The sequence below is a fragment of the Ahaetulla prasina genome, chromosome 13 (assembly GCF_028640845.1).
Source record: "Ahaetulla prasina isolate Xishuangbanna chromosome 13, ASM2864084v1, whole genome shotgun sequence".
Lineage (NCBI taxonomy): Eukaryota > Metazoa > Chordata > Lepidosauria > Squamata > Colubridae > Ahaetulla > Ahaetulla prasina.
Window position 1 is genome coordinate 25777069 of NC_080551.1, and position 27935 is coordinate 25805003.

Consider the following 27935-nt stretch of genomic DNA (forward strand, 5'->3'; position numbering starts at 1 on the left):
AAGAGCAATTTGAAGATTTATGTGTTTGCACGCCTGCATATTGTAAGGCCCAGGAATAAACCATTGTTGCTATTGCTCTGCATTCTCTATTCTGGTTTTGCTAGTTTATATAATGCATAAGGCACAAAGGAAGGCCCATCCTAAACCACTGGAAAGCGGGTTCAGCAACTCTCCAGGTGCCCACGCACTTTCATGCCTTCCTATGGACTAGCGTCTGAGGGAAGGTCTATTAAAATGACCTTCGGTTTTACGTCTCTTCATCTGATTAATTGTTCTCCGTTTGGAAATTTCTCCATAATTTTAGGTTTGATTTACCTCTGTAAAAGATCAAATATGAATCCGGAGGATGTCTAGTCCACCTATCAGCTTTGACTAAATTATTTGGTTTGGAAGCATCAGGCCAGCCAAAGCTGTATCATACACTGCCCAAGGCATTCTGGGCATTCTGCAAAGTAATAAAAAATCACCAGTTGCTCCACATAAATTAATGGATCGCCCCCTCCCCTCCCAAAAAGGCTAGAGAAAAATGAGGTCACCCCAGTTAAGAGATGAAAAGGCTCCAAGACTTTCTCATGTGGGTGGTTTGCAAGCGTCACCATTAATTGCGAGAGGTGAGGATCTGCCCTGGAGGGCATTCTTGGTGAGGAATGGAATGGAGACAACTGCCAATGGTGGAAAGCAGCCACTCTGACGTACTAACCAGTCGGGTCTGCGCTGTTGTGAGGTCTACTAACAACCATCTCCTAGATCGGCATCTGGGATAATTGAGTACAAGTCTGGCCGGGATCTGGAGAAGGAACCAAAGCTGAGACAAAGGTCAACGGAGTTTGGCAGACACACCCTTCAAGGGAAGATGCAGTAACTGGTGGCTTTGGCATTTAGAAGATGGGAAGAAAGTCCAAGAAAGGGTGACCAAGAATCTGCCTTGTCTCTGGGGCACTGAAGACAGCAAGGATTGTGGGGGGGCTCCCCCAAAGGATCTTGAGGCCCAGCTCTTCTGAGATGGATCCAGATCTTCCTGAGAGCCACTCCTATCCTTTTCGAAGCAGCCTCCGGAAGCTGCTCTTCTCCTCCGCTTGAACAGGCCCCATTCGGGGCACCTCAATCTGAAAGTGACAAATCTACTCCTGGGCTTTGTGTAACAATAAACATCCAGTGACACCCCAAGGGCTGGGATTTTTATGGACCATTAAACTTGTCAGTTGGTAGACGGCTGTCATTAACTACAGTTTCTGCAGCCGGGAGAGGAAGACAGACATTCACGCAGGACAACTTCCCAAAGAGCACAGGAGTTGGGGCTGAAAGCCTCAAGGCCCATCCAGGGGCCCCACTGATATATTTGTAGGGGGGTTTCAATCTATGTTAACAATATGATGTGTGAAAATGATACATGTGTGTTTGTTTGTATGTACCATACACATTATCTTAAGCCATCCTGATAGGAATGCAGGGATTCCTGAGCGGCAAATAACACTCTGCTCTTGCATAAAAGGGAGGCGATGACAAAGCCAGCTCTTAATAGGGCCAGAAAGGCCCCCAAATAGAAGAAAAACTCATTTGGGGGCCCCATTTCAGTTCACTCTTCCCTCCTGGAATTCTCCCTATAAAACCCAATGATAGTTTGAGGTCAGTTGCTCAAATGGAAATTTCTAGCATTGGTTATACATAATTTCCACTCCTGGATAAGCTGCTTGGAATGATTAATCCATTTATTAATTAACCCTGCTTCCACAGTGAGTTAAAGATCTCCTGATGAGGCCCTAAGAAGAAGATGGCTACTGCCAATACATCCATCAACACACACACCCAAATTACCATTTTCAATTTCAAGAGTCTTTTGCAAAGAGTCCAAAATAGGTTTCAAATGCAGCAAGACTGAAAGTTATTAAGATTTGGGACAGGAAATCTATCTCCTTGTTCTGGGGAAAGTTTCTGGCATCTCCTCCACTGACAGATCTAGTTTAATAAGGAAAGCATTAAGAGATAAAGAAATAACTTTTCCCAAGAGCTGCCAAGAGGAAAGAGACAGTGGTCACCAGAATCAAGGAACTCCATCTTGAAGGCATCTCAACGCTTCCTCATCCACTGACAGGCGGCCTCCTTTGTCAGAGAGAGGATGCCCTTACAGATTAAGGACAAAGTCCTACTTGCACGTTGCAGCTTCCCACCACCAGCTCTCTCAACTCAGAGGCAGAACCAGTTTCATTCCTTCAAGCTCCCCAAAAAATGAACGGTGATCCCGAACAAGCCATGCAAAATCCAAGAAAGTCTTCCAGCTAAGAGAGAGTCTGCTCCACTGGACGAAGACAGCTTGACCTGTCCAAAGTCCTAGCTCTGTCCAACTGCCTAACCCAACGTTTCCCAACCTTGCCCACTTGATGATGGGTAGACTTCCACTCCCAGAATTCTGGGAGTGGAAGTCCACACATCTTCAAGTTGTTAAGGTTGAAAAAAACTGGTCTAGAGGACTGATCCACTTATTTCCATTCTAGGTCTTCTGTACAGAATTCTGACTCCAGGAAGTAAGTTGTTGAACCCAATATTTCTCAACTTGAAGTTGGGTGGACTTCAACTCCCAGAACTCCCCAGCCAACCATGGGGATGAATTCTGGATTTGAACTCCCAGAAGGAATTCTAGGAGTAGAAGTCCACCCATCTTCAAGTTGCCAAGGTTGAGGAACACGGGTCCAACCTCTCTTCCACGCATTGATCAGCAAGGCCTGGCTGCTGTCCGAGCCCGAAAGGAGAACCTTCCTTGTCAGTCAGAGAAAATATCAACCTGACTGATGGCCAACTACCGTGTGGAAAACAAATGGCCACGTTTCTCTGTTAATGGCTGCTTGAGGAATTTGACGGGTTCCAAGCAGCTGGTGAGGAACAGGTGTTCCACCCCTCCCTCCGAGGGGGAGAAGAATCAATCGTAATCTAGCAGTTGGTTAAAAAAAGAAAGAAAGTTTAAACCAAGCAAAAGGGCTCCTGTGGAAAAACAGAGCAGAGGATGAGTTGTCTTAGCAGGGCATAGAGCGCTTCAAGGACAAAGCAGAAACTTGCTGCTATTTGAGGCAACTTCATTATAAAATCATTTTTAATAAGCCATCGGAGCCAAGAGAGGGAGCGCTCTTGCAGGGAAGGCCCCCGAGGGACCCCCGGGCTGCCCGGTTAGGCTATTAGGCAGAAACACACAAGGGACCACCAGCACTTTCTCTGGCCTCGGGGGACAGGATTCAGCCTCCCCCTTTTCTCTGGGGGCTTCAGTGCCAACAGCAGCCACCCTGAACTCTTATTTGGGAAAGTTCACCGTTTGGGAGGGAAGTCTCTCTCTCTCTCTCTCTCTCTCTCTTTCTCCCTCCCTCCCTCCCCTCTCCCTCTCTCTGTGTGTCTGCAAAAAACACCACCACCAAAACCCTGCCTTGACTTCACACTCGGACAGCAAAACAGGAGCTCGGAGTTGTCATTTGCCTTGGAAGGGAACGTGAGTCTTCCTTGGGAAATTTCTTTCTCCTGGACATCCATGAAGCTCAACAAAGAGCTTGTGCATGCACACAAACACTCTCTCTCTCTCTCTCTCTCTCTCTCACACACACACACACACACACACACACACACACACACACGGGAAAATGTCCTCCATGACCAGCCTGATTTGTTCATTGGCCATAATGAGAAGAATACGCTTAAAAGGCCAGTCTTTGATGGATGTCCAGAGGACAATGAAGAATATGCTGGTCCTTCTTTCATAGATGGTGCTGGCCATCTCACAAAGGCCAGAGTCTTCCCAACAGACTTCGGTTGGATGTCACAGCTACCAATGAATTGCACCCCAAACTCCTGCATGGCTCCTGCAGGCGTGTCGTTTCCCTCAGTTGGTGTGTCCCTCACAAGGCCCCTTCTCAGGAGGACCCCTCAAGAGGACTGATGTCAATCCCTCGAGGGTCTCCTGAGAAGAGGCCCCATGGGGGACCCACCAACTGAGGGAAATCACACACCTGCAGGAACCATGCCAGTCTTTTATGCAGATACCGAGGGGGTGTCCATGGGAAACAAGGAGAAAAGCCCCCATTTTAGTAACCCTGCAAAGATAGGATGCCAGGGTGGAAGTGGGACCCAAAAGAAAATCCCTTTTGGATTCAGTTTAACTTTATTTGCAACCTCAGAAACCTGAGCTTTCTATCATGTTTCCAAGCTTCTCTGTGGAATCACGAGGACTAGAAGATTATTTAATGATGTTCATGCTTCCTGCAGCAAACAGCAAGCGTCACTTGGTTTTTAAGCAGACTCACCTTAGAAGAATAAAGCAATCCACTGAAAAAGCCTTCAGGCAGGTAAAAGATGAAGATACAGCAGATACAAACAATGGAATATGATTCCAGAAGCCAAGTTTTTTTTTAAAAAAAAAATCAGCTTTTCCTCCTCTGGGAAAGCATTTATCCAGCCTGACTCAGTTTCTAACTAGCTGTTTGGACTCCTTAAATCTTCTGGGCTTGACATTCCTCAGCCCCCACCAGTCAAGACAAAATTCTGTTTAAGAGAGAATATTTCAACAAGACTTCGTCACGAAGGCCTGCATCTGCCTGGACATCATACTTCTCTATTTTTTCCAAGCTTGTGGTCCCCACTGAAGCACCATCGATTTTACAACAACTCTTCCCCTCTTCGGTCTCCTGTTTGTTGATATCAGGGGATCTCAACCCAAGGCAGCCAATCTTGTTAGGACAGGAGCCCCCTCCCCAGCAAAGTCAATATGATGAGAAGGAGAAGCTTACTTACATGTGTGCGTCTTCTTCGTTACGGAAATACCTAGGAGGAAGAGAAAAGGAACTTGGTTAGCAAAGCAACGAGACACTCTCATTGGCCTTAAAGGTAGTCGCACACAGCCAAGGATAAATTGAGTGGCCCCTTTAAAAGTAATAGAACCACAATAGACCCTGAAAGTAGGATCTCAGCAAACCAATGGAGAAGACCTTGCCGGATTCTAGATGTTTGGGGCAGATGTTTGGTTTCTGATGTCCTTTGACTTCTCTCCTTCTTGCCTGCGGCTCTGGCATCTCCCAACCACATACCAACCTGGCTGAATCCTGCTCAGTTTTTCCAAATCAGCCTAGGCTGACTCTATAGGAATTTCTGAATATTTAGAGATGCCAAGGAAGGCACTGGACCAGCTCTACTGGCACAGGTTCTTAGTCCCTGGGACTTCTGGCCCCTCCGTGCTCTGGGAAGAACTCCGGTTAAAAATCTGGGAGGTCAGAAGGTGCATTGGATGCAATGTGAGCCCAAGTCCCTCCTCCTGATTTTTAACATGTCAACAAGCAACTGAAAAGATTTGATAGAGAGACTCCTGGTTGCGCTACGAATTACAATTTTTTCTTTTTTCCTTCGGAGAGTCAGCCTCCCCACGCACAGCCATTTGGTTTCACTAAGGTTTCATTCAGAAGGAAGGAACGGATGGATTCCAAGTGAAAAGGAAATTACAATTCATTCACTACAAGTTACAGCCCGAACTCATTAAAAGCAAATAACCAGAGTGGAACAGACCCAGTCTTGATGGCTTGGCTGGGCAGGGCGTAGCGTCCGTACCACGTATTGAAGGCCACGGAAGTTTAATGGTTATCCTATTTGTCTTAAGTCATATGGATGCATTTCAGTCAAAGAGAATGACTCTGTGCAGTAGTAAATATTACAAGTGAAAAAGTACAGAGTAACACAAATAATACACATTTATGTTATAATAATACAGTTGTATTAACATAAATAATAATACAGCTGTAATATCTGCGTATATTAGAGAGCCTTCTTTCAAAGGTAGAAACAGACTCTTAATTTTGAAAAACCAATTACAGCATCCATTTCTAAAAAGCAAGTTTGGAAACTCGGTGCATGAGCTTTTGAAAGAGCATCGTAGCCCATTCCCAATACAAATTCATTTTCCATTCAGGAGAACGGACAATGGGCCAAATTCCCAGATTTTTTACATTAAGTCCTTCAAACCCACCCATAAATCCACTTTAGGTTTCTCCTTGTGGTTTCCTTCTTGGGCAAAGAACTAGCAAACCTCCAGTGTTGATGCAGGAAACACGACCGACCGGGTGGGTAGTCCTCCAGAGCCCCCTCCCCGGACCATCATCTGAGAGCCATTATTTCGTGCCACCCTGTTTTCCAAAGAAGTTTTGTTTTGAATTAATGGGTGACTCCACGGGTCAAACAGGGAGAGGCAGGCAGGAGAGCTGATGGAGAAAGCTCCCCCCCCCCCAACCACCAGCCTTACGTTTTATAAGCTTTTAAACACTGATCTGTTTTCTATGTGTGTTTCTTCTGAAGGTAGCCCTTGTCCGCTCAGGTGGGCCTTCTCCAACTGGTCAAGGACCTTAATCATTGCTTAATATTCTTACCAGCCAATGGAGAAACCCAAGAAAAACTCCAAAGCTTTGCCTTCCTTCCCTGCCTCCTTCCTTCTCACTCTCCTCCCTCTCTGTTTCCCTTCTTTCCTTCCTTCCTTCCTCTCACAGCTTCTCTTTCTCCCTCTCTCCTCCTCCTCCACCTTCTCCTCCTTCTCATATGTCATCTCCTCCTCCCCCTCCCCCTCTCCTCTCTTCTGCAAAAATCAGAGCTCCCAACATGAGAAGAGCCAAGCGCTTCCCGTCCTCCCTCCTCAGCCTTCAAGGGAAGGGCTGCGGGAAGGTTTGGCTGGATTGTGCCGGGGCCTCCGGAGCTCCTGTAAATGGATAATTAGTCACTCTGAAGCAAAGTCGAAATAAAGGAAAAATGGATAAATTTAAATTATACTCCGCCTTTACAACTTGGCAGTTTAAGCTCACAATGATGTGTAATTACAAATTAAAGCGGTATGATCATTCTATAATTATATGCCATTATTCAAATACTCTCCCCGTGTTTGGGAAAGTCCTTTAATAAAAGAAAAGGGATGGAGAAGGCATGGAAAGGGTCCACAGGGCAGATCTTAAGGCCCTTTTTTCCCTGTCATAACGCTGGTTAGACTGAACAAGTGCCACCCGCTGTCAGGCCTGGAAACCATACTAGACCTCTTGGAGAGGGGAGAGGGGGGTAGAAGGAAAGTGTGGACCACTGACACTCTTCTTTATTAACTCTTTGTTTTCTTTCCTAGGATATAGCTTCTTTTCCAAGGGGGGACGCCTGTCAGGCCTGGAAACCATACTAGACTTTAGGGTTCCAGACGCTGCCACATTTTTCCCCTGAGGGGAAGAAGGGGGGTTGAGGGGTATGGTAACATTCTTCAAGCGGTCAAGGTCACATCTGCAGGAAGAGTGGCAAGAAGATATTCAAATGAACCGGGAGAACGTGGGACCATGTGACCATCAAAGGGGTCAGGGGGGTGGGACTCTTGGGGTTTGTATAACTGGGAAAAGAATCCGGAAGTTCAGTTTTGGAATTTCACTCATCGTGTGCCAGTTTCCTCATGCTAGTAAAGAACTCTGAAAAACAATGGCTTCTGAGTTTTTTTATGCAGAAGAGGTTTTTCTGGAACCTTGACATTCGCTTCCTTCCGAGCCTGTAAATTTGCAATCCTTCCCAGCTTTTCTCCTTAAAAAAAAAAAAAAAACCCAGAACCAGAAGCTATTTCTTTGCACAATTCCTATTTTTGTCTGCCATGTGGCAGTAAGTTTGCCTCTGATTCTGCAGACAGTTTCAGAAAGCCCTTTCAACTGCAGCACTTAAAGCATTAGAGATTACCTCCCTTTTAAATTTTTCAGAAGCCCATGAAGTTTTAACTTCTCGCTCATTCTCTCAGGGAAGAGCTTATGGCTTGGGTCAGATGTGAATCAACTGAAAAGAAGGTGAAGCAGAGATGGGGAAGGGGGAAGGGGAAAAGGATGCACACGTGCAAGCACACACACACACACACACACACACACACACCCTCCACTTATGCAAAAAATGGATTTGAATTTCTGCAAACTGCTCTTTCCCTGAAAAATCTTCAGGAGGAGAATTCCCTGAAGAGCCTTGCCTTAAAAAAAATACAGCACTTATTCGAGAGAGAAAAATGTTTTAAAAAGGAGAGAAAAAAACCCAAGGGGAAAACTAATTCAAACTCAACAAAATAGAATGAATGACTGTTTGTTACGGAACCTAAACGAGATTGAACTGACAAGTGTTTGACAGGCTTGGAATATGTTTCCATACTATTTAAAAAAAACAACATCGGGGAGATCACAAAGTCGCTGCTTCCTATATTTATAGCTCAGTTTTAAAAAAGTTAATGAAAGATCATTCACAGGTTTTAATGCTGGGAAGCATTGTTAGATTCCTCCTAGTCTCAATAGTCCCCTTGAGTCCAGATCTGAACAGAGCAGTTTCTGGATGGCAAGACCCGTCATTCGGGGGAGTTTTGGAGATTAAAGTCCCATAGATGCGACAGGAAGTAGGTTGGCCAAGCTCTTTCACTCTAGCCCTGGGATGTCCAGCCTTTAAAGACTTGTGAACTCCCAGAATTCCCCGGCCACCAGGCCTGGCTGGGGGGTCTCACCCAGCAGAGAAGGAGGAAGTCTGCATATTATGTTGGCCTTAACAATGCAACTGGAGCTCCATGACAGCCGCCATCTTGGCTCTGTTGACCGTAGCCGGGAGAGACCCCTGAAAAGAGCTTCTTGCAGCCACCCATGGCCTGCTATTGGAGACCCCAGAAACTGGGGGGAGGGAGGGGGGAGCAGCATGCCATTCCTTTTTCCTAAGGTGGCTCTTGAAGTGGGAGAGGGCCGCTGAGTTCCCAGGCTCTTCTCTCTTTGATGCACTATCTATCCTGGCAAAGCCCAAAGGATTTAAATCGATATTTCTTGGGCCAATGGACCATGAGACACAGCGCTGGCCGACTCCCTCTTAAGACTCTGTGGAGGCGGCTGCTCTAATTAACTCAGCTGAAGCTGGGGGGGTTCTCGCACCCTTAAGACCCCCTCTGCCAAGCCAAAGTTCAAATCCTGAGGTCTCTTTTGCTCCTTTTCTATCTTCGGCTGACTGCTTCCAATCTGATTCGCAGGAAGGATTAAGAGGGACGGAAGCTTCCTGGGGCCCTGGTGGCATCGAAGGGGTTGGGGATCCCTGCAAAGCAGGTCAGCAGCAGCAGCAGCTCTTTGCAAGCCACGTCCCTGACCCAAGAAGCCCATTTCTTCTCCTATCTAACACCATGAGGGAAACGACCATAGTTTAATGAAAAGAAGACCTTGGGGGGGGCATGATAGCAGTCTTCCAATATTTGAGGAGCCCCCACAAAGAAGAGGGGGTCAAGCTATTCTCCAAAGCCCCCGAGGGCAGGACAAGAATCAACGGATGGAAGCTAATCAAGGAGAGAAGCAACTTAGAACCAAGGAGAAATTTCCTGACAGAGAGAACAATTAACCAGTGGAGCAAGTCTCCAGAAGTTGTGAATGCTCCAACACTGGAAGTTTTTAAGAAGATGTTGGATAACCATTTGTCTGAAGTGGTGTAGGGTTTCCTGCCTAAGCAGGGGGTTGGACTAGAAGACCTCCAAGGTCCCTTCCAACTCTGTTATTCTAAATTCTAAATATTTGAGGGGCTCCTACAAAAACAAGAGGGTCAGTCTATTTTCCTGAGCTTCAAAAGGCAAGACAAGAAACAGTGGATGGAAACTAACCAAGGGCAGAAGAAACCTAGAACTAAGGAGAAATTTCCTGACTGTGAGAACAATTAACCAATGGAAAAACTTGCCTTCAGAAATTGTGGATGCTCCAACACCGGAAGTTTTTAAGAAGAGACCGGACAACCATTTGTCTCAAAATAGTAGAGTTCCTAGATGAGCAGGGGGTTCGATTAGAAGACCTCCATGGTCCCTTCCAACTCTGTTATTCTATTCTACTCCTAGATGCATTTTCTATACAAGAGGGAGGGGGCTTTGGAGCACACACACCCCCAACTCACATGGTCCCCATCTGCTCAGAGGCCTTGAGTCAGGAGCCAAGAAACCAAGTGACCTTTCTGGTAAAACCCGGCAATGCTAATTAACCCAAGGGGAAACTCCTTGTTACTCCACTTTCTGCAAGAGAAGGCAAAAGGGGAAATGCTCGGCCAGCCGAGGAGAGGGAGACTACACACACACACACACACATACACACACACACACTGTGGTAAGCTAAAACCTGAAAAAGAAGCATCCCAATAGAGTGACTTAGCTGCAACTAGGGCCATCTGAAACACACACATACACACACATCGCCAGTCATGCAACAACCAGCTCGGATCTTCTATGTTGGTGCCAAAGCCTGGATGAAGGCCTCCCTGGCATTTTGAGTGAAGGTGCACCATCTCTCCCTCTTCACTGGAGGCTTCTGCGAGGGCAGCCTTCCCCAACCAGAGGCCCTCTAGGTGGGCTGGAGTTCAGGGGTACCTGAGGGCTTCCTTGGGACTGGAGGTGGCTTCTGGCGGTTCTCAGGATCTCTCTCAGGTGGATCTCTCAGGTCTTTGGAGGTGATCCCTGAGGATGGACTGCACTGATGGTGTGCAGAGGAAATTGGCTCCCATAGCCACCGTGGTTTTTGATTTTTTTTCCTAATGCAGCCCAAACAGAAGATTGTACAATATAAATTTCCTCTGAAAAAATAGCCCTCCTCCTAAAACTTTAAGGGTCATGGGGGGGGGAGTTGTGTGCTTTTTAAATCTTCTGCAAATTCAATATTTGATGGCAAAGACTGGGCACCAGGTTCCTTTGCTTTCGATAAGAGACACTGATACTAACAAGCCATTATTACTCCCCCCCCACACACACACAGCCAATTTTCTGTTGAAGAGCTTATTGCAAGGGGAATGAATCGCAGTTACTCCAAAATGTCCCTGGCTGAGCATCACAGCCTTCGGCGCCTGAGGTCATAGGACAGATAAGCAGGGAGAGGAAATTCAAGAAGGTAAGGAAGCGATACCAGGAAGAAAAAACCAGGAGAAAGAATGCAACGATCCATCCCGGGAAGATTCATGATGCCTCTGTGTGATGTTGTGGCTGAGCCCTTCTAGACCACTCGCACCCGCCCCTTCCCGCTTTGGAGCATCAGCCTCTCCCCTACTCAAGCTCTCCCCTTTCTCAAAACCCACCAGCTTTTCCCCACTTGTGGGCCTCCCCGTGGTTGCCGAATCCAGAGAGCCCTTCCTGGCTTCCAGATATTTAGTCTGTGCTAATTGCCAAGTCACAGAACGTTAAGATGAGGGAACCTGATTTAGCCAGGAGCATCCATGCTTTCTCTCCTCTTCTTCTTTCCACAAATCAGATCAGATCATCAGATCAAACAAGGGGTCTATAGGAGGACACACCAATATCAGGAGTGCTGTTAAAATAAAGTTCCTACTTCCACCCACCCACCCAATTCTGCTTCGGCTTAAGAGGTGCGGCATACGATCCTGGCAAACACCCAGTGTTCCAAATAGATCTGCTTTCTAGAACAGGGGTCTCCAACCTTGGCAACTTTAACCCTGGTGGATTTCAACTCCCAGAATTCCCCAGCCAGCAAAGCTGAAATTGAAGTCCTCCAGGCTTAAAGTTGCCAAGGTTGGAGACCCCTGTTCTAGAGCAGGGGTCCGCAACCTTTTGGACCTGAGGGACCACCAAATTCATAATTTTAAATCCCGTGAATCACTAATATGATCTGCTTAATGACCGGCTGGTTGGGGGGGGGGTGGCTAGGTGGTCATGTGACTGAATGGGCGTGGCCAACTTAATGTCACTCACATTGAGGCGCGCCGCAGCAGCCTCTACTCACCCCTCCCCTCCCAGCCCCTCCTCGCCTGCCCGCCCGGGCTCCTTAGGGCCCCAACAGGAAGCAGTTGTTAGAGCTAAGCAGCCACCATAAGAAAGAGTTAGCAAAACAGCTCAGTTCAAATTGGATCTGGCTGAGGAGGCTCAGCAGAAGCACCTCACTGAGGACTAGGAGCATAGGCTTTCCAAGCAGAGGGAAGACCTGAAGGAGTTCAGGGCCAGGTACCGGCGCCTGGAGGCTCAGCGAGCTGAGATGGTCAGCCAGTTCAAGGCCATGATGCAGTCCCACTGGAACGAGGCCCTCCGGCTCTTTGCCACCAGCAGCACTTTCCCCCAGCCTTCGCTCAAAGCCCCACACCAGGAGGCTGAAGCAGACCCCAAGTCGGAATTTCTGCCCCCCCCTCAAACCCGCACAAAAAGACCCCGGAGAGGGAGTCTCTCTGCAGCAACACAAACGTTCATTGCACGTATCTGTCCCAGGGGCCTTAGTTTGAGGACCCCTGATTTAGTGCAATATAAAAAATGCAAATAATTGTTTTGCAGACCACCAAAATTTTCTCACGGACCACCAGTTGGTGACCCAGCTTGTTCTGGGGGGGGGGATGGCACCAGCCATACATAAAAAGGAGAAATTAGTAAGTTTAAAGTGGGGGGGGAGAGAAGGAATCTTAAGGGGAAATTATTCCCTAAAATGCCCCGAGCAGCCCTGAAGAACTTCAATCTGACTTCTTGTAGGACACACGGAATGGAGTACGAGTGAAGGAGGCAACAGCTGGCTGGTTGTGGAACAATCCAACCCTAACACAGGTAGACCTCGACCTATGGCCATAATGGAGCCAGGTGACCGTGCCTGATTTTATGACCTTTCTGCAGCAGTCATTAAGTAAATACATGGCTCCAAATGGGCGTCAGTAAACACCAGTAAACACCAGTTTCTAGCCAAAAGGACATAAATCAGGGACATAGGACTGCAGGATCCTGCAGATGGCAGGGAAGGCTGGACGCTGAGCACCAAAAAACATGATTGTGGGACCTCAGAGAGGGAGCAGCTGTCCAGACTTTGAATCTGGTTCATAAGAAGCCCCAGAAGGTCCGTCATAACTTCAAATGGTTGCTGGTTATAAGTCAAGGCCCGCCCATATTTAACTGCTGGTTCCATTTCCCTAGATTTCCTTCCTACCTCCTTGCTAAATTCAGCTGTGCTGTGTCTTTTGGCTGGTTATTTTATCTGTCTCTCTATCATCTATCCATCAGACTGACTGTCTATTATCTCTCTATTTATCTTTCCTTCCTTCTTCTCTCTCCCTCTCTCTTTCCTCCTCTCCCTCTTCTCCCCTCCTCTCTCTCCCTCTCTCATCTATTCTCTCCCCCTCCCTCCCACCCTTCTCTTTTAACCATGTTGGCTGCCCAAAGTCACAACTGCAAGTTGGGGCTTCTGACGATTCCGTTCCTCTCAGCCAATTGCATTTGAAGAGAAGACGACGTGGTTTTCCTTTAGCAGCCGTGGTTGATTTTGATTTTCTTCTCACCTTTCGCTGCTTTAGAGATTAAAACCCTGCGATCTCTCATGGCTAATCCACCCCACGGGGTGATGCTGGGCTTGGGGTTATGCCAACACCTCACCTGCGGTCTTTGGCTTGGACAGAGACCTTGCGCCTGCTGGATCTGCATATGCAGAGAGGGGATTCTGCCATCATCACCCATCAAAGCCATTGAGCCTGTGAAGCAGCTCCTCCGCGCCTCGTTTCCAGGCACTCCGGTTATTACCTGATTTGCTTCTAATCCTCCTGTAATTGTTTCATTAGTGGCAGGATTGAGGTGAGTGGGCCTGACTTTCAGCCCCACTGCATTCTGGTTACATCAAACCAGCCTGGATGGGGAGAAAGACATGGGAAGGAGATGGTGAAGGATGAAGGGAGAGGAGGAGGGGAGAAGGCAGGAAGGCAGGAGAGGGAGAAGAAAGAGGGAGGAGTGGGAGGGAAAGAGAGAAGAAGGGAGAGAGAGGAAGATATACTGAGCAAAGCAGACCAACTAAGGGCTCCAGAGATGTTTACACGGGATTTCTCCAACTGCCCCTTTGAAAGGCAGAAGGGGTTGGCTGGGCAGAGTGGAAGGATGCTTCCTTCCTCTCCCCCCCCTTCTTCTCCACTCCCCCCCTCCGCCCCCAGCTTACTGGTCTGCAGGCCGTCTGTGCCTTTAAACATCTGTGCAGCAGCGGAGGAGTCAGGGGAAAACCAGGCAGCCCAGCTCCTCTTGGCTGGCTTGTCTTAGGAGGAGGAAGATAGTCCTCCCGCCTGCCAAATTGCTGCTCAAGGCCCAGGAATGCCTGCTGGGACAAGACTTGTCAAAGTTTAGCCCAAGAAAAAGGATGGGAACAAAATGTGATCAGAAGGTTGACAAAAGAGCCTTTCCTCTCCTACCAGCCCCAGCCTGACTGGAGCTCTTGCAGGGAAGCGCAGAAACAAGGGCAGCCTTTCCCTCGAGACGAGCAGCTGAACCCCAAGATGTCATGGGGTTTCTCGGGCCCAGAAGAGCCTCGTTCTGGTTACCCCTCTCCCAGAGAGAGGGAGGAGGAGGAAAGAGAGAAGAAGGAGAGAGAGGAAGATATACTGAGCAAAGCAGACCAACTAAGGGCTCCAGAGATGTTTACACGGGATTTCTCCAACTGCCCCTTTGAAAGGCAGAAGGGGTTGGCTGGGCAGAGTGGAAGGGTGCTTCCTTCCTCTCCCCCCCCTCCTTCTCCACTCCCCTCCGCCCCCAGCTTCCTGGTCTGCAGGCCGTCTGTGCCTTTAAACATCTGTGCAGCAGCGGAGGAGTCAGGGGAAAACCAGGCAGCCCAGCTCCTCTTGGCTGGCTTGTCTTAGGAGGAGGAAGATAGTCCTCCCGCCTGCCAAATTGCTGCTCAAGGCCCAGGAATGCCTGCTGGGACAAGACTTGTCAAAGTTTAGCCCAAGAAAAAGGATGGGAACAAAATGTGATCAGAAGGTTGACAAAAGAGCCTTTCCTCTCCTACCAGCCCCAGCCTGACTGGAGCTCTTGCAGGGAAGCGCAGAAACAAGGGCAGCCTTTCCCTCGAGACGAGCAGCTGAACCCCAAGATGTCATGGGGTTTCTCGGGCCCAGAAGAGCCTCGTTCTGGTTACCCCTCTCCCAGAGAGAGGGAGGGAGGGAGGGAGAGAGAGACTTCCCAATGAAGGGAAAGAGGAGAAGAACAGAAGAGCTGTTGGTTTGGGAGAGACGTTGTTTTTCTGAAGACAATAAGCAAAGGAGAAGGTGAAGCTGGTTCCCCCTCATGTCCACCATCGCAAATCTCCCCTCTTCACCCCTTCCTGATTCATTTCTTTTGAGATCTCCATTCAAGCTGGTCTTCTTAACTTCCTTCAAGATCTTCTTTGGGGTTTCCCCCCCCCCATTTCTACCGAACAGTGGAGCAGAGCCCCTGACTGGGTCTGCCTGGAAGAGCTGTGTTGCCCATGAAAACATTCCCCATTTGTGCATAACGTGCAGGCCCCCTCCCCATCCAAGCCACCTCCAGGAGGAAAACACCCATTGTCCACTGCACGACACAACGTGTTATGGTTTCACTGCCGTGCTCTCGCGGCCACTAAAAATAGCAAGTGCAGCATTTTGAGTGTCTCTGAATGTTGGTGCCGAGTCTGCTGGTGCAGCCCAAGTTCAGCCAACGTCAAGCCGAGAAGAAAGGCGGGCTTATATAAGGAGCTCTGCCTGTTTTCTCTGGAGACGGGAACATTGGGTGTAACCCCGAGAATGACTGAGGCTTCGGGACAGGCCCAATCAGACCTTCAATTAACTCTTCCCAGGGAATCGCTTTCGGCTGACTCCAACAGATGTGTTTTTTTCCAGAGCTGCCAACCAGCGTGGAGAGCTCGGAGTTTCAGAATAGGCTCCGGGAAGAAGAGCAAGAGAAACTCTGCTTCACGTTCTCCTCTGGGAAGGGCGAGGCCTTCTGAGATGACAGCTGAGCTTCTGAAGTCCCACCATCATTGTGCAGACATAACCTGTCCGGAACCCTGCGGCCTCGGGAGCAGGGGCTCCTCCTTGGGTGGAGGGCAAGCACTTGGGGGTCCCAAGCTACACAGAGACCAATCTGATTTCAAGAAAAGCAGCACGCTTGGAGATGGGGAAAAAAAGCTCCAGGAATGGAGGGAAAACGTACCAGCATCTTTATCTGCATCTTCCTGCTCTTTTCTCTTGGTAAACACACCTTTTCCTAAAATCTGCTTCCATGGGCTTTTCCCGAAGTGCTCAGAACTGTAGCCATTCCTTTCTCCTGGCTGAAAGGGGCAGTGGTCCCACTTCAGAGCTCTCGGCAGAAGCTCCCCCCCCCAGCTCTCTCACTCAGGGCTGGCTCAGCAAGCAGAGAGCGAGTGGAGGCTTGGAAGGCAGAAATCAAGGAATCTGTTCATGGGACCCTCCGGATTTCTCCTGGGATGGAGCAAGGAAAGAGCAAGGAGGGAGAGGGTGCCCTTGTTCATCACTCTAGGGATGGTGCTGGCCAGATGCTGCATAGTGAGAGCCTTTGGTGCTAAGTTCGCACTGGGCTGTTGGTGCCTGTGGGGAGATGAAGGGGCTGTGATGCCCCTTCACAGGGCCTGCTCCCTTCCAAGGGCATCACTGTGGCAGGACAGCCTCAGCATCTGTCTCGGCCAGGAACCCTTCACCAGCATCATGTGGCAAGATCTGCCAGGCGGCTGGCTCCAAACCTCTTTATGGTACCTCCTGCTGCCATGGCTGGAAGGACCATGTGAACAAACCTTTTTCTCAAAGGGGACATTTCTACCCTGATGGATCCCCCGATCCAAGTCAGGAAGGACGAGAGCAATTGTGCCTCCAGAGCCTCGTGGCTCCCACGTAACACCACTGCTCTGCAGTCTGCACTGGCTTCCTGTGGTCTTTCGGGTGCGCTTCAAGATTCTGGTTACCACCTTTAAAGCGCTCCATGGCTTAGGACCCGGGTACTTACGAGACCGCCTGCTGCAACCCTATGCCTCCCATCGACCTGTACGCTCTCATAGAGAGGGTCTCCTCAGGGTGCCGTCCGCCAAACAATGTCGGCTGGCGGCCCCCAGGAGTAGAGCCTTCTCTGTGGGAGCATCGACGCTCTGGAATGAACTCCCCCCTGGTCTACGTCAAGTGCCTGATCTTCGGACCTTCCGTCGTGAGCTAAAAACATATTTATTCATCCAAGCGGGACTGGCATAAAGGGATTGATTTTAAATTGGGTTTTAGTAGTATTTTAAATTTTAAATTCATTTTAATTCTGAGCCATTTAGTAATTTTATATTTTAAATTCATTTTAATTGTATATATTTTGTATTTTATTCTGGCTGTACACCGCCCTGAGTCCTCCGGGAGAAGGGCGGTATAAAAATTTAATAAATAAAAAAAAAAAAAAAAGAGCCATCTCAAGCAGCTTTGCAGTTGAGATGTTTTACTTTACTGGTATTCTGTCCATTTTCTTTTCCACTACAACCCTTGGTGGATTCAAGTGATATCCAGATATTAGGGCAAAGTGAGTCAGTAGGTCACGGTTAGACCCACTTTCCATCCTGACTTTATAAATGGAGAATGGGAGGAGGCAGAAGAAAGAGGGAGGAGGAGGAGGAGCAGCAGCAATACCATGCTGGCTGGGGAATTCTGGGACTTGAAGTCCACACATCTTGAGAAACAATGCTCAAGACCAGGGGTCTCCAACCTTGGCAACATTAAGGCTGGAAGACTTCAAGTCCCAGAATTCCCCAACCAGGAAAGTTGAAGTCTGCCAGGCTTAAAGTTGCCAAGGTTGGAGATCCCTGTTCAAGACTATGGAGCATGCGCAGAATGTATTACAGTTGCTTTCATTGGTTGGTTAAAAAAAATTAAGCATTTTTGCAAGCCTTTTCCAAGTATGCAACTATAGTGTCCAATCAGAGTCGGAAGGTGCTTCCGAGAGACCCCGCCTCCTCTTTGTGGGTGGTCCTATTTCCCCCAGTTCTTTTACAAAAAGGTTAGGAAATAGAATGAAGTTTCCTTGAGTACTTTTTCATTCTGTTTTTCTTGCACTTGCACATTCTGCCTTATGTTGGGATACTCTGAAAACTGTTAATATTTATTCTTTCTTTTTTAAAAAAAAATCTAGTTCATAAATTTCACATTATACGTTTAAGTGCTGCCTGACCTACATCACTCCAATATTTTCATCCTTCCTGGGAGGTTTGCCTGTGTTTTATATTTTTGAAATAGCATCATTTTGCTCACTGAAGTTCAAGCCCTTTTCCACCCCCTGGACTCCAACGTGTTCTGAGGTCAGCAATTAACAGACGGAGGGGAAAAAGAGGAAAGGAAAGAGCCCCCCCCCGCCCCCCATCACCTCCCAGGCCTTTGAGCTGGGCATCCATAGAAACTCCCAAATAAAAATCAACCAACCAACCAATCAATAGAAGCTGCTTTCATCCAAAGTATGTCATGAGCCACCTTTGATTTTTAATAGCCCTCAATTGGCAATTCCATGGGGACTATTCAAGTTGAGAGCGGATAGGAAAAAGACTAGAAAAATCTGGAGTCCAATACAGGTAATCCTCAACTTACAACAATTCATTGAGTGACCCTCCTAAGTTGCAACGGCACTGAAAAAAGGGACTGATAACCATTTTTCACACTTATGACCGTTGCCGCATCCCCAGGATCATGAGATCAAAATTAAGATGCTTGGCAACTGGTTCCTATTTATGACGGTCGCTGTGTCCCAAGATCACATGATCCCCTTTTGTGATCTTCTGACCAGCAAAGCCAATGGGGAAGCCACATTCACTCAACAACCACGTGACTCACTTTAACAACAGCAGTGATTCGCTTAACAACTGTGGCAAGAAATGTCTACATGCCAACAACCGAGCTCAGAGACCACTGAGAATTCTTCAATGACGGTCAACTCTGTGAATTTCTATCCTCGCTCAGGAATTCTAGGAGTTGAAGTCCACCCGTCTTAACGTCGCCAAGCTTGCGAAGAACCACTTCAGGGTATTTGGTGGGAGATTGCCCAGCCCCAACTGGGTGCCCTCTGGAAGTGTGGGGCAGTGCCCATAGCTAACCCCCATGAGCGTCCAGGGCTGATGGGTGCTGTACTTCCAGGACAGAGGGGAGCGAGTGGGGCTGACCAGCCTGACTGTACAGTCAGGACTTTCTACCCCCCCCAGCCCTCCCCCCCTCAAGGGGAGTTGGTGGTAGAGGATGAAGCCCCGAAGGTAGCATTCCTGTATGAATCCTGTCCCGGAGCTGATATCTTAATCCTTCCTTGTGCTTCTTTCTCCCCCTCTGCTTTCTCTCCTCCCTCCTTGGGTTTGCTGATCCCCTCGTTCCTCTTCTACTAAATTATCCCCTATTATTTCCACTGCCTGAAGATCTCACAGCTGAAGCATTATTTCTAACCATATTTCGTATTCCTGGTGCATGCTGTAATCTGGTTTGAGTTTTTATTTTCAGCCGAGATGCTGACGCAGCAGCAGTTGCTCTGCTCGGGTTTTCACTGGGTTGGAGTCCTTCCTCTCTTTTTTTCCTGGTGTTTTTTTTTCTTCTTTTTATACTAGGAATTATCTTCATTCTTGAGCTGAATGAGGGGGTGGGTTTATTTTTGAAGTCGAAGTCCACGGTTCTTAAGACTGTCAAGGCTGAGAATGATGCTCTGAAGTCAAAGGACCAAAATGAGTTGCAGGAAGGTCTGACGCCCCTCTCACCAACAGCTCTTGACCTGCACTTGGCATTTAAACTTTGGAAACCTGACCAAGCCGGTTTCCTATCTTTATCCTGGGGAGGGAGGGGGAATTCCTCCCCCCCCCAGTGTGGCAGACCTGCTTCTTCTCCTCTCCCTCCCTCCCTCCCCCCACACACCCCGTCAGAGGAGCTGAACTTCAAATCACAGCACCATCCAAGCTTCACAACTAAAGGAGTCCCATGGTTTTCCATTCCAGGCATTTGGGGCACCCGGCAGCATGCAGGACACCGCATTCATCCCTCCTCCACACCCCAAAAAACAAAAAAAATCAAGGAGGCCATTGTTCTGCTGGACCCAGGCAGCTGAAAAGAATCCGAGTGATGTGGCTGGTTTAACTCTGCCTAATTCATACACCTCCCGGACATGCTGACTCTCGCACTGGCCCGTCCCGGAGTCCTGAGCTGGGCACAGCTATTTAAAAATAAAAACCCATCTTCACTGTGGCTTTAATCCAGCCATGGATGTAACGCTCTGTGGGTGGATTCGATCGCCTGGAGAGCTCAGGTTTTGCTGCCAGGCAGAAACATCTCACTCAAGACCATTCCGTCTGCCGCAAAGCTCTTTTGACAGAAACCAGGGCCCTTGCTCCTTCAGCAAGAGACAATGTCTGAGAAATGGGCGTGAGCATAAGCCGGGGGTCAAACCCACCCCTCGCCTTTTAAAGGGGGTTTAAGTTGTTCTGGATACCTCCTCTGAAGGAGATACGACTCGGTTCTCAGATTTTAAAAAAGGGAGATGAATTTGCAGCATGGCCTCTTTGCAAGCTTGGAGTCAAACCAACCCTTCTAGGCTGCTCTGTCTTTGTGGAAGCATCTGCTCTATTTCTATGACCTTGTTTTTCATTTTGCATATTCACAGCCCTCTTCTTTTCTTCTTCAACTTTTGGCTTCTAAGCCCTGGCCACTTTTTCTTCTGAGCTTTGCAGTGAGGTCCTTGGACATGCTCTCCAACATCGAATGGGGTTCTTGTCCTGGATTATATCGCCCAGAAGAGCCCCAGCAGCTATTAACCACGATGGCTGACTGAGATCTCCAGCTTGGATGCCAGTGAATGTCAAGGGCTTGGGAGAAATAGCAGAAATACATGATTGCAACCTTGGTGGAGGTTATCAGAGAAATCACCGTGGGAAGTTGGTGCTGGACCTGATGGATCAACATAAACTAGGAAATTGAAAACGAAGCAAAGGCATCTTGCTTTATTTATGACTATTATTTATTATTCATTTATGACTATTGTTGCTGGCAATCCTTATGATTTATATTGATATATTGATCATCAATTGTGTTGTAAATGTTGTACCTTGATGAACGTATCTTTTCTTTTATGTACACTGAGAGCATATGCACCAAGACAAATTCCTTGTGTGTCCAATCACACTTGGCCAATAAAAATTCTATTCTATTCTATTCTATTCTATTCTATTCTATTCTATTCTATTCTATTCTATTCTATTCTAAATAGAAGCTGTATCGTCAACTGGAAGGGGAAAGGTGCCTACGCTCACCTATAGCAGCTTCTTTGAAATAAAATATTTCTGCTGGCTTCAGGTAGCCCGAATTCTTTAAACTGGCAAAGTTTGCGGGCAAGACAGCAGCATCAACCATGTGGTGATGCTGATCAAGGGCATTTCCTGGGTGGCTTTATTTATGGTGGCCTTCCCCACCATTCTGTAGGTGTGCCAGCCCTCCTGTCTCGTTGTCATATCGGATTGCCCAACCAGCCCCTCGTTCTGGGAAGTCTAAGCGGAAGGCTGCCTTTGCTGATGGCACCTGGACCTCCAAGGGGGTGGACGGGGGCTCCATGGGTGGATGGTCTCCAAGGACACCTCCCATCCTCCACTTCCATGGTCTGGGGGTCCAACAATCCTTCCACTCGCCAGACCAGTCTACGTTTTAATAACATTTTGCTCTGCCACTCTAATTAACTCCGTCACTGTATCCGCAGTCAGATAAAATGCTCATTTCACACCACATTAATTTTTATCAGCTGAACATTAAGCAGCACAAAGCTATCTATGCTTGGTTTAATTTACATACTGACAGAGCTACAAAGCATTACAGCAGGAGACTGCAAAGCAAATCAGTAGAAATGGCACCCGAGATGAAAAAGGGAGGGAGAGATAAAAGAAGGAGAAAAATAAGGAGACCAGGAAGTGTCAGATCATACATTACAGCCCGCCCTGCGTGTTGGCAAAGGCCTTGTTCACCCAAGATGGCAAAGGGAGCAGAGAAATTAAGGAGAAATGCCCCGCTTTGGTTCAAGTCAGGCTGCCTCCAACTTCTGTGTCTCCAACCCTGAGGACTGATCCCCCAAGGAGGGTCAACAGATCCTCCAACATGGGTCTTGCTATGAAGTTCATAGCAAATTGAGGTTGACCAAGTCCAGCTCACTCTTGAGGAGAAGCATCTGGACGGTCCCTCCCCTCCCCTTCCCATCTTCCCTTCTCATCCTGGCTGAGCATGATGGGAGCTGCAATCTGGTGTATTTGTAGGCCATGCATCTAAGAGAGCTGACCAATGGCCATTTCTTCCTGGGCTGAATTTTGATGCTTTTTCCTCCTCCTTCGGGGGCCTTTCTGCCTCCTTGGTCTTGAGGATACATTTTGGGTTTGCTTAGATCAAGGTTTGCTTCCTAGAAAGTAATGAAGACTTCCACCTGGTGGGGAGGAAGGGCTTTGGAGTACAGCGTGGCATTCAGACTGTGCAAGAGTTCATTACTGAGACCGAACAGCCGCCAAGCGGAACTTGCTTTGGAAACAAATCCATTTAAAATGTCATTTTAATTATTTATGAATACTGACATCAGCAGCGGCTCGACTTCGAACGCAGCCACTCGCTGCCCATCGGAGGCTCCCTAAGAAATGCGCCCAGCAACAGCAATCAGCTGCGTTCCTGCTTTCGGCCAAGCTGCTAATGCACTCCCATGCACGCTGCAGCCTCTCCGTGAAATCACCCATGTGCATCTCACAACTGCTGGAAAGCTGGAGGCGCAAGACTCGCGGGGGGCGGGAGAGAGAAGGGAGTCCGGCGCTGGAGACAAGAGGTCCTTCTGGGGAAGCAGCCAAACTTGGGGAAGACAACACGCAAAGGCTCAGCCTTCAGCCCCATCATGGCTAGAGAGACTGATCTGCTGGGGCTGTGACAGGCCTCTCACTGCCTCCAAAAAAACACTGGGTTGTGCTCTGAAGGAGAACCTGAAGCCCATGTCCAGGTCTGTTAGGAGCCTACATTCACACTGGGGTCAGTGAAGTCCAAGTGCAGGGAAAGGACCAAGGTGTTGTGACCCAGGCCCAAGTAGGTAGTAGGAAACTCGGTCAGTGTAAAAACAAACAACCCTTATTAGAACAGCTGAGAATTAACTCATTCTCAGCGTAGTCCAACTAAATTAAAGCAAATTCCTCCCAACACAATTCCTGAGTCCTATCACCAACCTTGGTCCAATTAGGCAACTGCCAAAGGCCTTTCTTGGCAAAAGTTCAGAAGACGCTGATACGAAACAAATGCAACAAGACAAAGCTATCAACATTGTTTTCCGGCAAAGAGCCCAATCGCCATTGCTGGTCTTTTAAGCCTTATGAGAGGGGCCAATCATCTCTTGGCCTGAGTCGTCCTCTTTGCTTGAGCTGCTCTTGCCTTCTGGCAGCTCTTCTCATTCGTGCATTAGGAACAGGCTCCTCCTGCTCCTCTGCCTCACTACTGTCCGCCTCTGGAGGCTCCGGAGTCCGTACATCACTCCCCGATGGCCCCGGCCCCACCTCTGCCTCCGATGCAGAGCCCTCATCCAGGCCTTCCCCAGCCTCCAGGATTGGTCCACGCTCTTCCTCAGCCTCACCTCTGTCCGACTCCATTGCCAGCTCCGCAGGCTGCTGGCAGAGCACAACACAAGGATGGCCGCATCTGATGTTAAAAGGCGGATGTTGGGTTAAAGGAAAATGGTGCCTTCTTTTTTTATTGGGGACATGTCGGCATCTCTACCTTGTGCACACCTGAGCTTTCCAGAAGATGAACAGGGATCCCTTGACCTTTAAAGCTGGCATAAGTTGAGATAAATCCATTTATAATCCCCTGTATTTATTTTCTCTTTCTTTCTTTCTTTCTTTCTTTCTTTCTTTCTTTCTTTCTTTCTTTCTTCCCTTCTTTTTCTTTTTCTTTTTTTCTTATCTTTGCATCTCCATCCCTCCCTGCTCCCTCCATCTAATCTTCTAAGCTGTCCAACCCAGTGGTGGAATTCAAATTTTTTACTACCAGTTCTGTGGGTGTGGCTTGGTGGGCGTGGCAGGGGAAGGGTACTGCAAAATCCCCATTCCCACCCCACTCTGGGGCCAGCCAGAGGTGGTGTTTGCCGGTTCTCCAAAATACTCAAATTTTCCGCTACCGGTTCTCCAGAACCTGTCAGAACCTGCTGGATTTCACCCCTGGTCCAACCCCAGAGTGATTCTAGGCAGCTTCCAAATGTTCAAAACACAACAAACACCAGCATTATAAAAAGTGCATCAGTCCTTTAAAAAACTCTCATCCTTCCCTTGCTTCCCCAGCTTAAAAGGGCTGCCCGAACACCCCAATCCAAGGTCTGGAGGAAAAGCCAGGTTTTTCAACATTATCTGAAGGTGGCCAAAGTGGGGCCATCCAAATCTTGCTATTCCAAGTGCTGGTTCTGCTGGATGAGGGGATGAAAGTGAAAGTCCTGGAGTTAATGTCACCAATTTCCTGCCTTCTGATGCATCACCAAGAATATATATATATAGAGAGAGAGGACGGTCTGGCCCATCCAGCACGTGGGTTTCCTTCTCTTTTCCCATTTTGTTTTGATCTACACCAGCTTAGAATTCTAATTGTGCTGAGTAAAAGGCACTTTGAGAGGACCTGGGGGAGTGGGGGGGGCGAGATGTTTCCTGCAACCAAACCACAATGCACAGTAGCCAAAAGGTGGGGGGGATGCAAACCTAAAGTGAGGGTGAAGAAGCTTAAGCATCCTGATGCTTCAAGGACCATCCACTCACCCCTGCAGAGGAAGGTTTTCTCGAAGAAGAATCATGGATTGCACTGATGGTCCAACACTCTTAAGGATCTCTCAAGGCCCTCTGGGTCAATGATCAGGAACGGCAGATGATCTTCCTATTCTGAGGATCCCACAACATCGGAAAGATCACCTTGGATGATGAATCGTGGATTGGAAGAGCCAATTCCATTTATGGTCCAGGGGATCCTAGCAGGAAGTTCCTGAAACAGGGTCCAAGCATGAACTAGCTGAATGCAGTCATGTCCCAAGCTTCCCTTTTGCACCTGATTTTAGTGGTGGATTTTTGCTGTTGGCAAAGGGGGAAAAGGGAGAAAGAGAAGAAGGAATCCTAATTCTCAAAACCAAAACTGACAGGGGCGAACACAGAAGTGGCAAGCAAAACGTTGAGAAATAGTGTCTGTTCCAAAACCAAACAAGGACCGTGTTAACTGGAGAACTGGTCCTTGAGAAGGACTTTGGAGGATCCGGGCCTGGAGAGGTCTGGCTGAAGCACTGCTGGCTTCCCCCTTGGATGGAAAAGGAGGCCACCCTTTCTCCCCATAGCTCATTACAGATTCTTTTTGTGTCAAGAGCTGTTTTAAAACCGTGAAATTAGTTCCAGCAGAGTGTTCAGAGAATCACCCCAGAGAGGAGACTCAGAGAGTTATGTAAGGCTTAAACACATCCCGTTAAAGTGTTAACTCTTCGTAAATGTCAGGGAAAAGGGCCAGGTTTCACCTGGGGTGGGTTGTGATGATGGTAGTGATAGGGTAACAACTCCAGATATGACAAGGACCAGAGCTCAGCCAATCACAGGAGGCTGCTTGATATCATCCAACTATCTCTCCATCTAGACCAGGGATCAGCAACCCGGGGCTCTGGAGCCGCATGTGGCTCTTTCATCCCTCTGCTGTGGCTCCCTGTTGCTGGTTGGCTCCACAATTGATAGGGCTTTCCATTAGGACAGGTAGAGGAAAAAGGACGCCGTGCTAGGAGGAGACTCTATAGTGGGGGAACAGACTTCCAGATGGCTGCAGAATTGAACAGGGGCTTCCGGTTAGGACCTTTGTGGCTCTTTGAGTGTTTAAGGTTGCCGACCCCTGATCTAGACCAATGATTCTTAGCCCTGGTAACTCTAAGATATGTGGACTTCAACTCCTGGAATTCCCCAGCCAGCATAATTCAAGGAATTGAAGCCCACACATCTTAGAGTTACCGAGGTTGAGAAGCTGTGATTTAGGCAGAAGAGAGCTATCCTTGGCTGTCAGACTCTTAAACACAACCACAATCACTCCACGCACACGTGAAAACCTGTGACTAGTTTTTCTTTTTCTTTCTTCCCCTTAATTACTTGCATAGGGATTATTCTTTATACTATTTATGTTGTTTGTATTTTTTGTCATGGATTGCACCAGTGAGGCTACAACCAATTTCATTGTATACATGATGTACAATGACAATAAAGGCTGTACTATCCTAAGAGAGAGGTCTTCCAAGGTTGACCTCCTGAGGGACATTCAACACCTCTGCAAACCCACTCATCACCTCCTAACCCAACCAGCAATGGACTACTCTACTTATTGGGCCTTCCAAACAGAGCAACATTGGGCGGGTTGGATGCTTTATTGGATGCCACCTCAAATCTATGGAGGAGCACCAGGTATGTCAATCAATGTCATGCTTGCTACAGCCAGTGCACTAAATGGGGCATTTATGAGAAAAGACTGTTTTTTCAGCACATTTGGGTCTTGTGCCCAGTTTTCTAATGCCTGCTACTAAACATCCGACTCTCTTCCAACACCTAACCGTGTCTCCATGAAGCAAAGCCACCAACCTCTCTAGAAAGGAAGCTATTATCAGCAGACTAGTGCCAATGCCTTGTTGGGGGCCCACCCTATGGTTGGAGGTGAGGGTGGATGTAGGCCAACGCATAGAGAAAGTTCCAGCTGGAAAAGAAGACCTTTAATAACGGAGTGGCATGGCAACAGTGATAAATCCCAGCTGCTGTTAGAAATCTCAGATGGCTTCTTCCTTGACACTTCAGAAAAAGAGTCAGAAGAAGCTTGGGGGAAAAATATCAGTCACGTGGGATCCTTTGGTGACAATCCTTTTTCATCCTAGTCCTCCACAAACTATTTGTGGACAATTGTCCTCTTACAGGAAAGCCTCCTTTATATTGGTTAACTCGGTGCATTTTTACACCAAACTGTTCCCAAGGTAACTGCCATATAAATATCTTCACTTGAAATACACCCAACAGTAAAGGACAACATCAAGCCAACTTATTTTGGGCTCAAGGATGGAGTAGAGATAAGCTGTGATCCACAGGGGGGGAAACTCAAACCCACACCTTTGGCTTCACACACCTTCAATTTCTCATTAAGAATAGAATAGAATAGAATAGAATTTTATTGGCCAAGTGTGATTGGACACACAAGGAATTTGTCTTGGTGCATATGCTCTCAGTGTACATAAAAGAAAAGATACGTTCATCAAGGTACAACATTTACAACACAATTGATGATAATATATCAATATAAATCATAAGGATTTCTCATTAAGAAGACCCCCCGATATCAGTAGGTGAGAGGAAGACATTTGGCTAAAAAGACGCACCCTCGTGGGCGTTTCTGCACTTCTAAAACAGTACGTAATCTCCACATCTCATTTGGAAATATCCGCATATGGGCACACCTTGGCATGGATTTAGCCAGAGGCCCTTTGAGTCAATCAAGGTCTGGACGGAATTTCATAGCCAGAAAATCTCGGCCCAGGATGAAATCTCAACTTATTTTCTTTTTACAAATCCTAAACCTGCCTGAATTTCTAAATTGCCAGCGACCGTCCTGATGCTGTGAGGAATGTATGTCTCCACTGGCGTTTTTTTGTTCAAGGCTGACTTTTTTTAAAAAAAAGCACCTTTGCAAGAGAAACCTCTTGATGCATCCTGGAGTTGCATTGCAATATTTTGTTTTTAACCAAAGGACCGAAACTGTCGGCTTGTCTTCCAGCTCCTGCTCCAGAGACTTCAGAGGTGAAGCAGTGAGATCAACCCAGAGGAAGTTATGAGAACGTCTCGCTCTGCTGTTCGATGCGAAGTCTTCCACAGCTTAAAAGGTTTCTGAGGCCAGCTGGAACCGGCGGCCTCTGAGATAACTCCTGAGTGCTCTCCAAAAATCTCGGCCCCTCCTTTGCGATGCAAGCTGGGAAAGCACTTAGGAGTTCCAGGCCAAGATGTAAAAATAAAATACACAGAGAGAAAGAGAGAGAGAGAGACAAATATTTGGTCTTACGTCTGCTTTGCAGATGCTTGAAAAGCTTAATAACAAAAAGATGTTCACCCAGGCTGACCTCAGATGCGCTTGCTGAAAGGGCTGAGAAGAAGGTCCTCCTCTAATCGGAGAGGGACGCTAAGCATACCACAAGTGCTAACAAC

The 27935-nt window shown here is 47.8% G+C and overlaps 1 protein-coding gene across 1 annotated transcript in view; it reads right to left on the bottom strand.

Moving 5' to 3' along the window:
* RORA (RAR related orphan receptor A) overlaps window positions 1–27935 on the bottom strand; it is a 158128-nt gene that overhangs the window by 58915 nt on the left and 71278 nt on the right. Inside the window, exon 2 of the mRNA XM_058156433.1 lies at window positions 4768–4797. Coding sequence (XP_058012416.1) covers window positions 4768–4797 — 30 coding nt within the window. The remainder of the gene's footprint in view (window positions 1–4767; window positions 4798–27935) is intronic.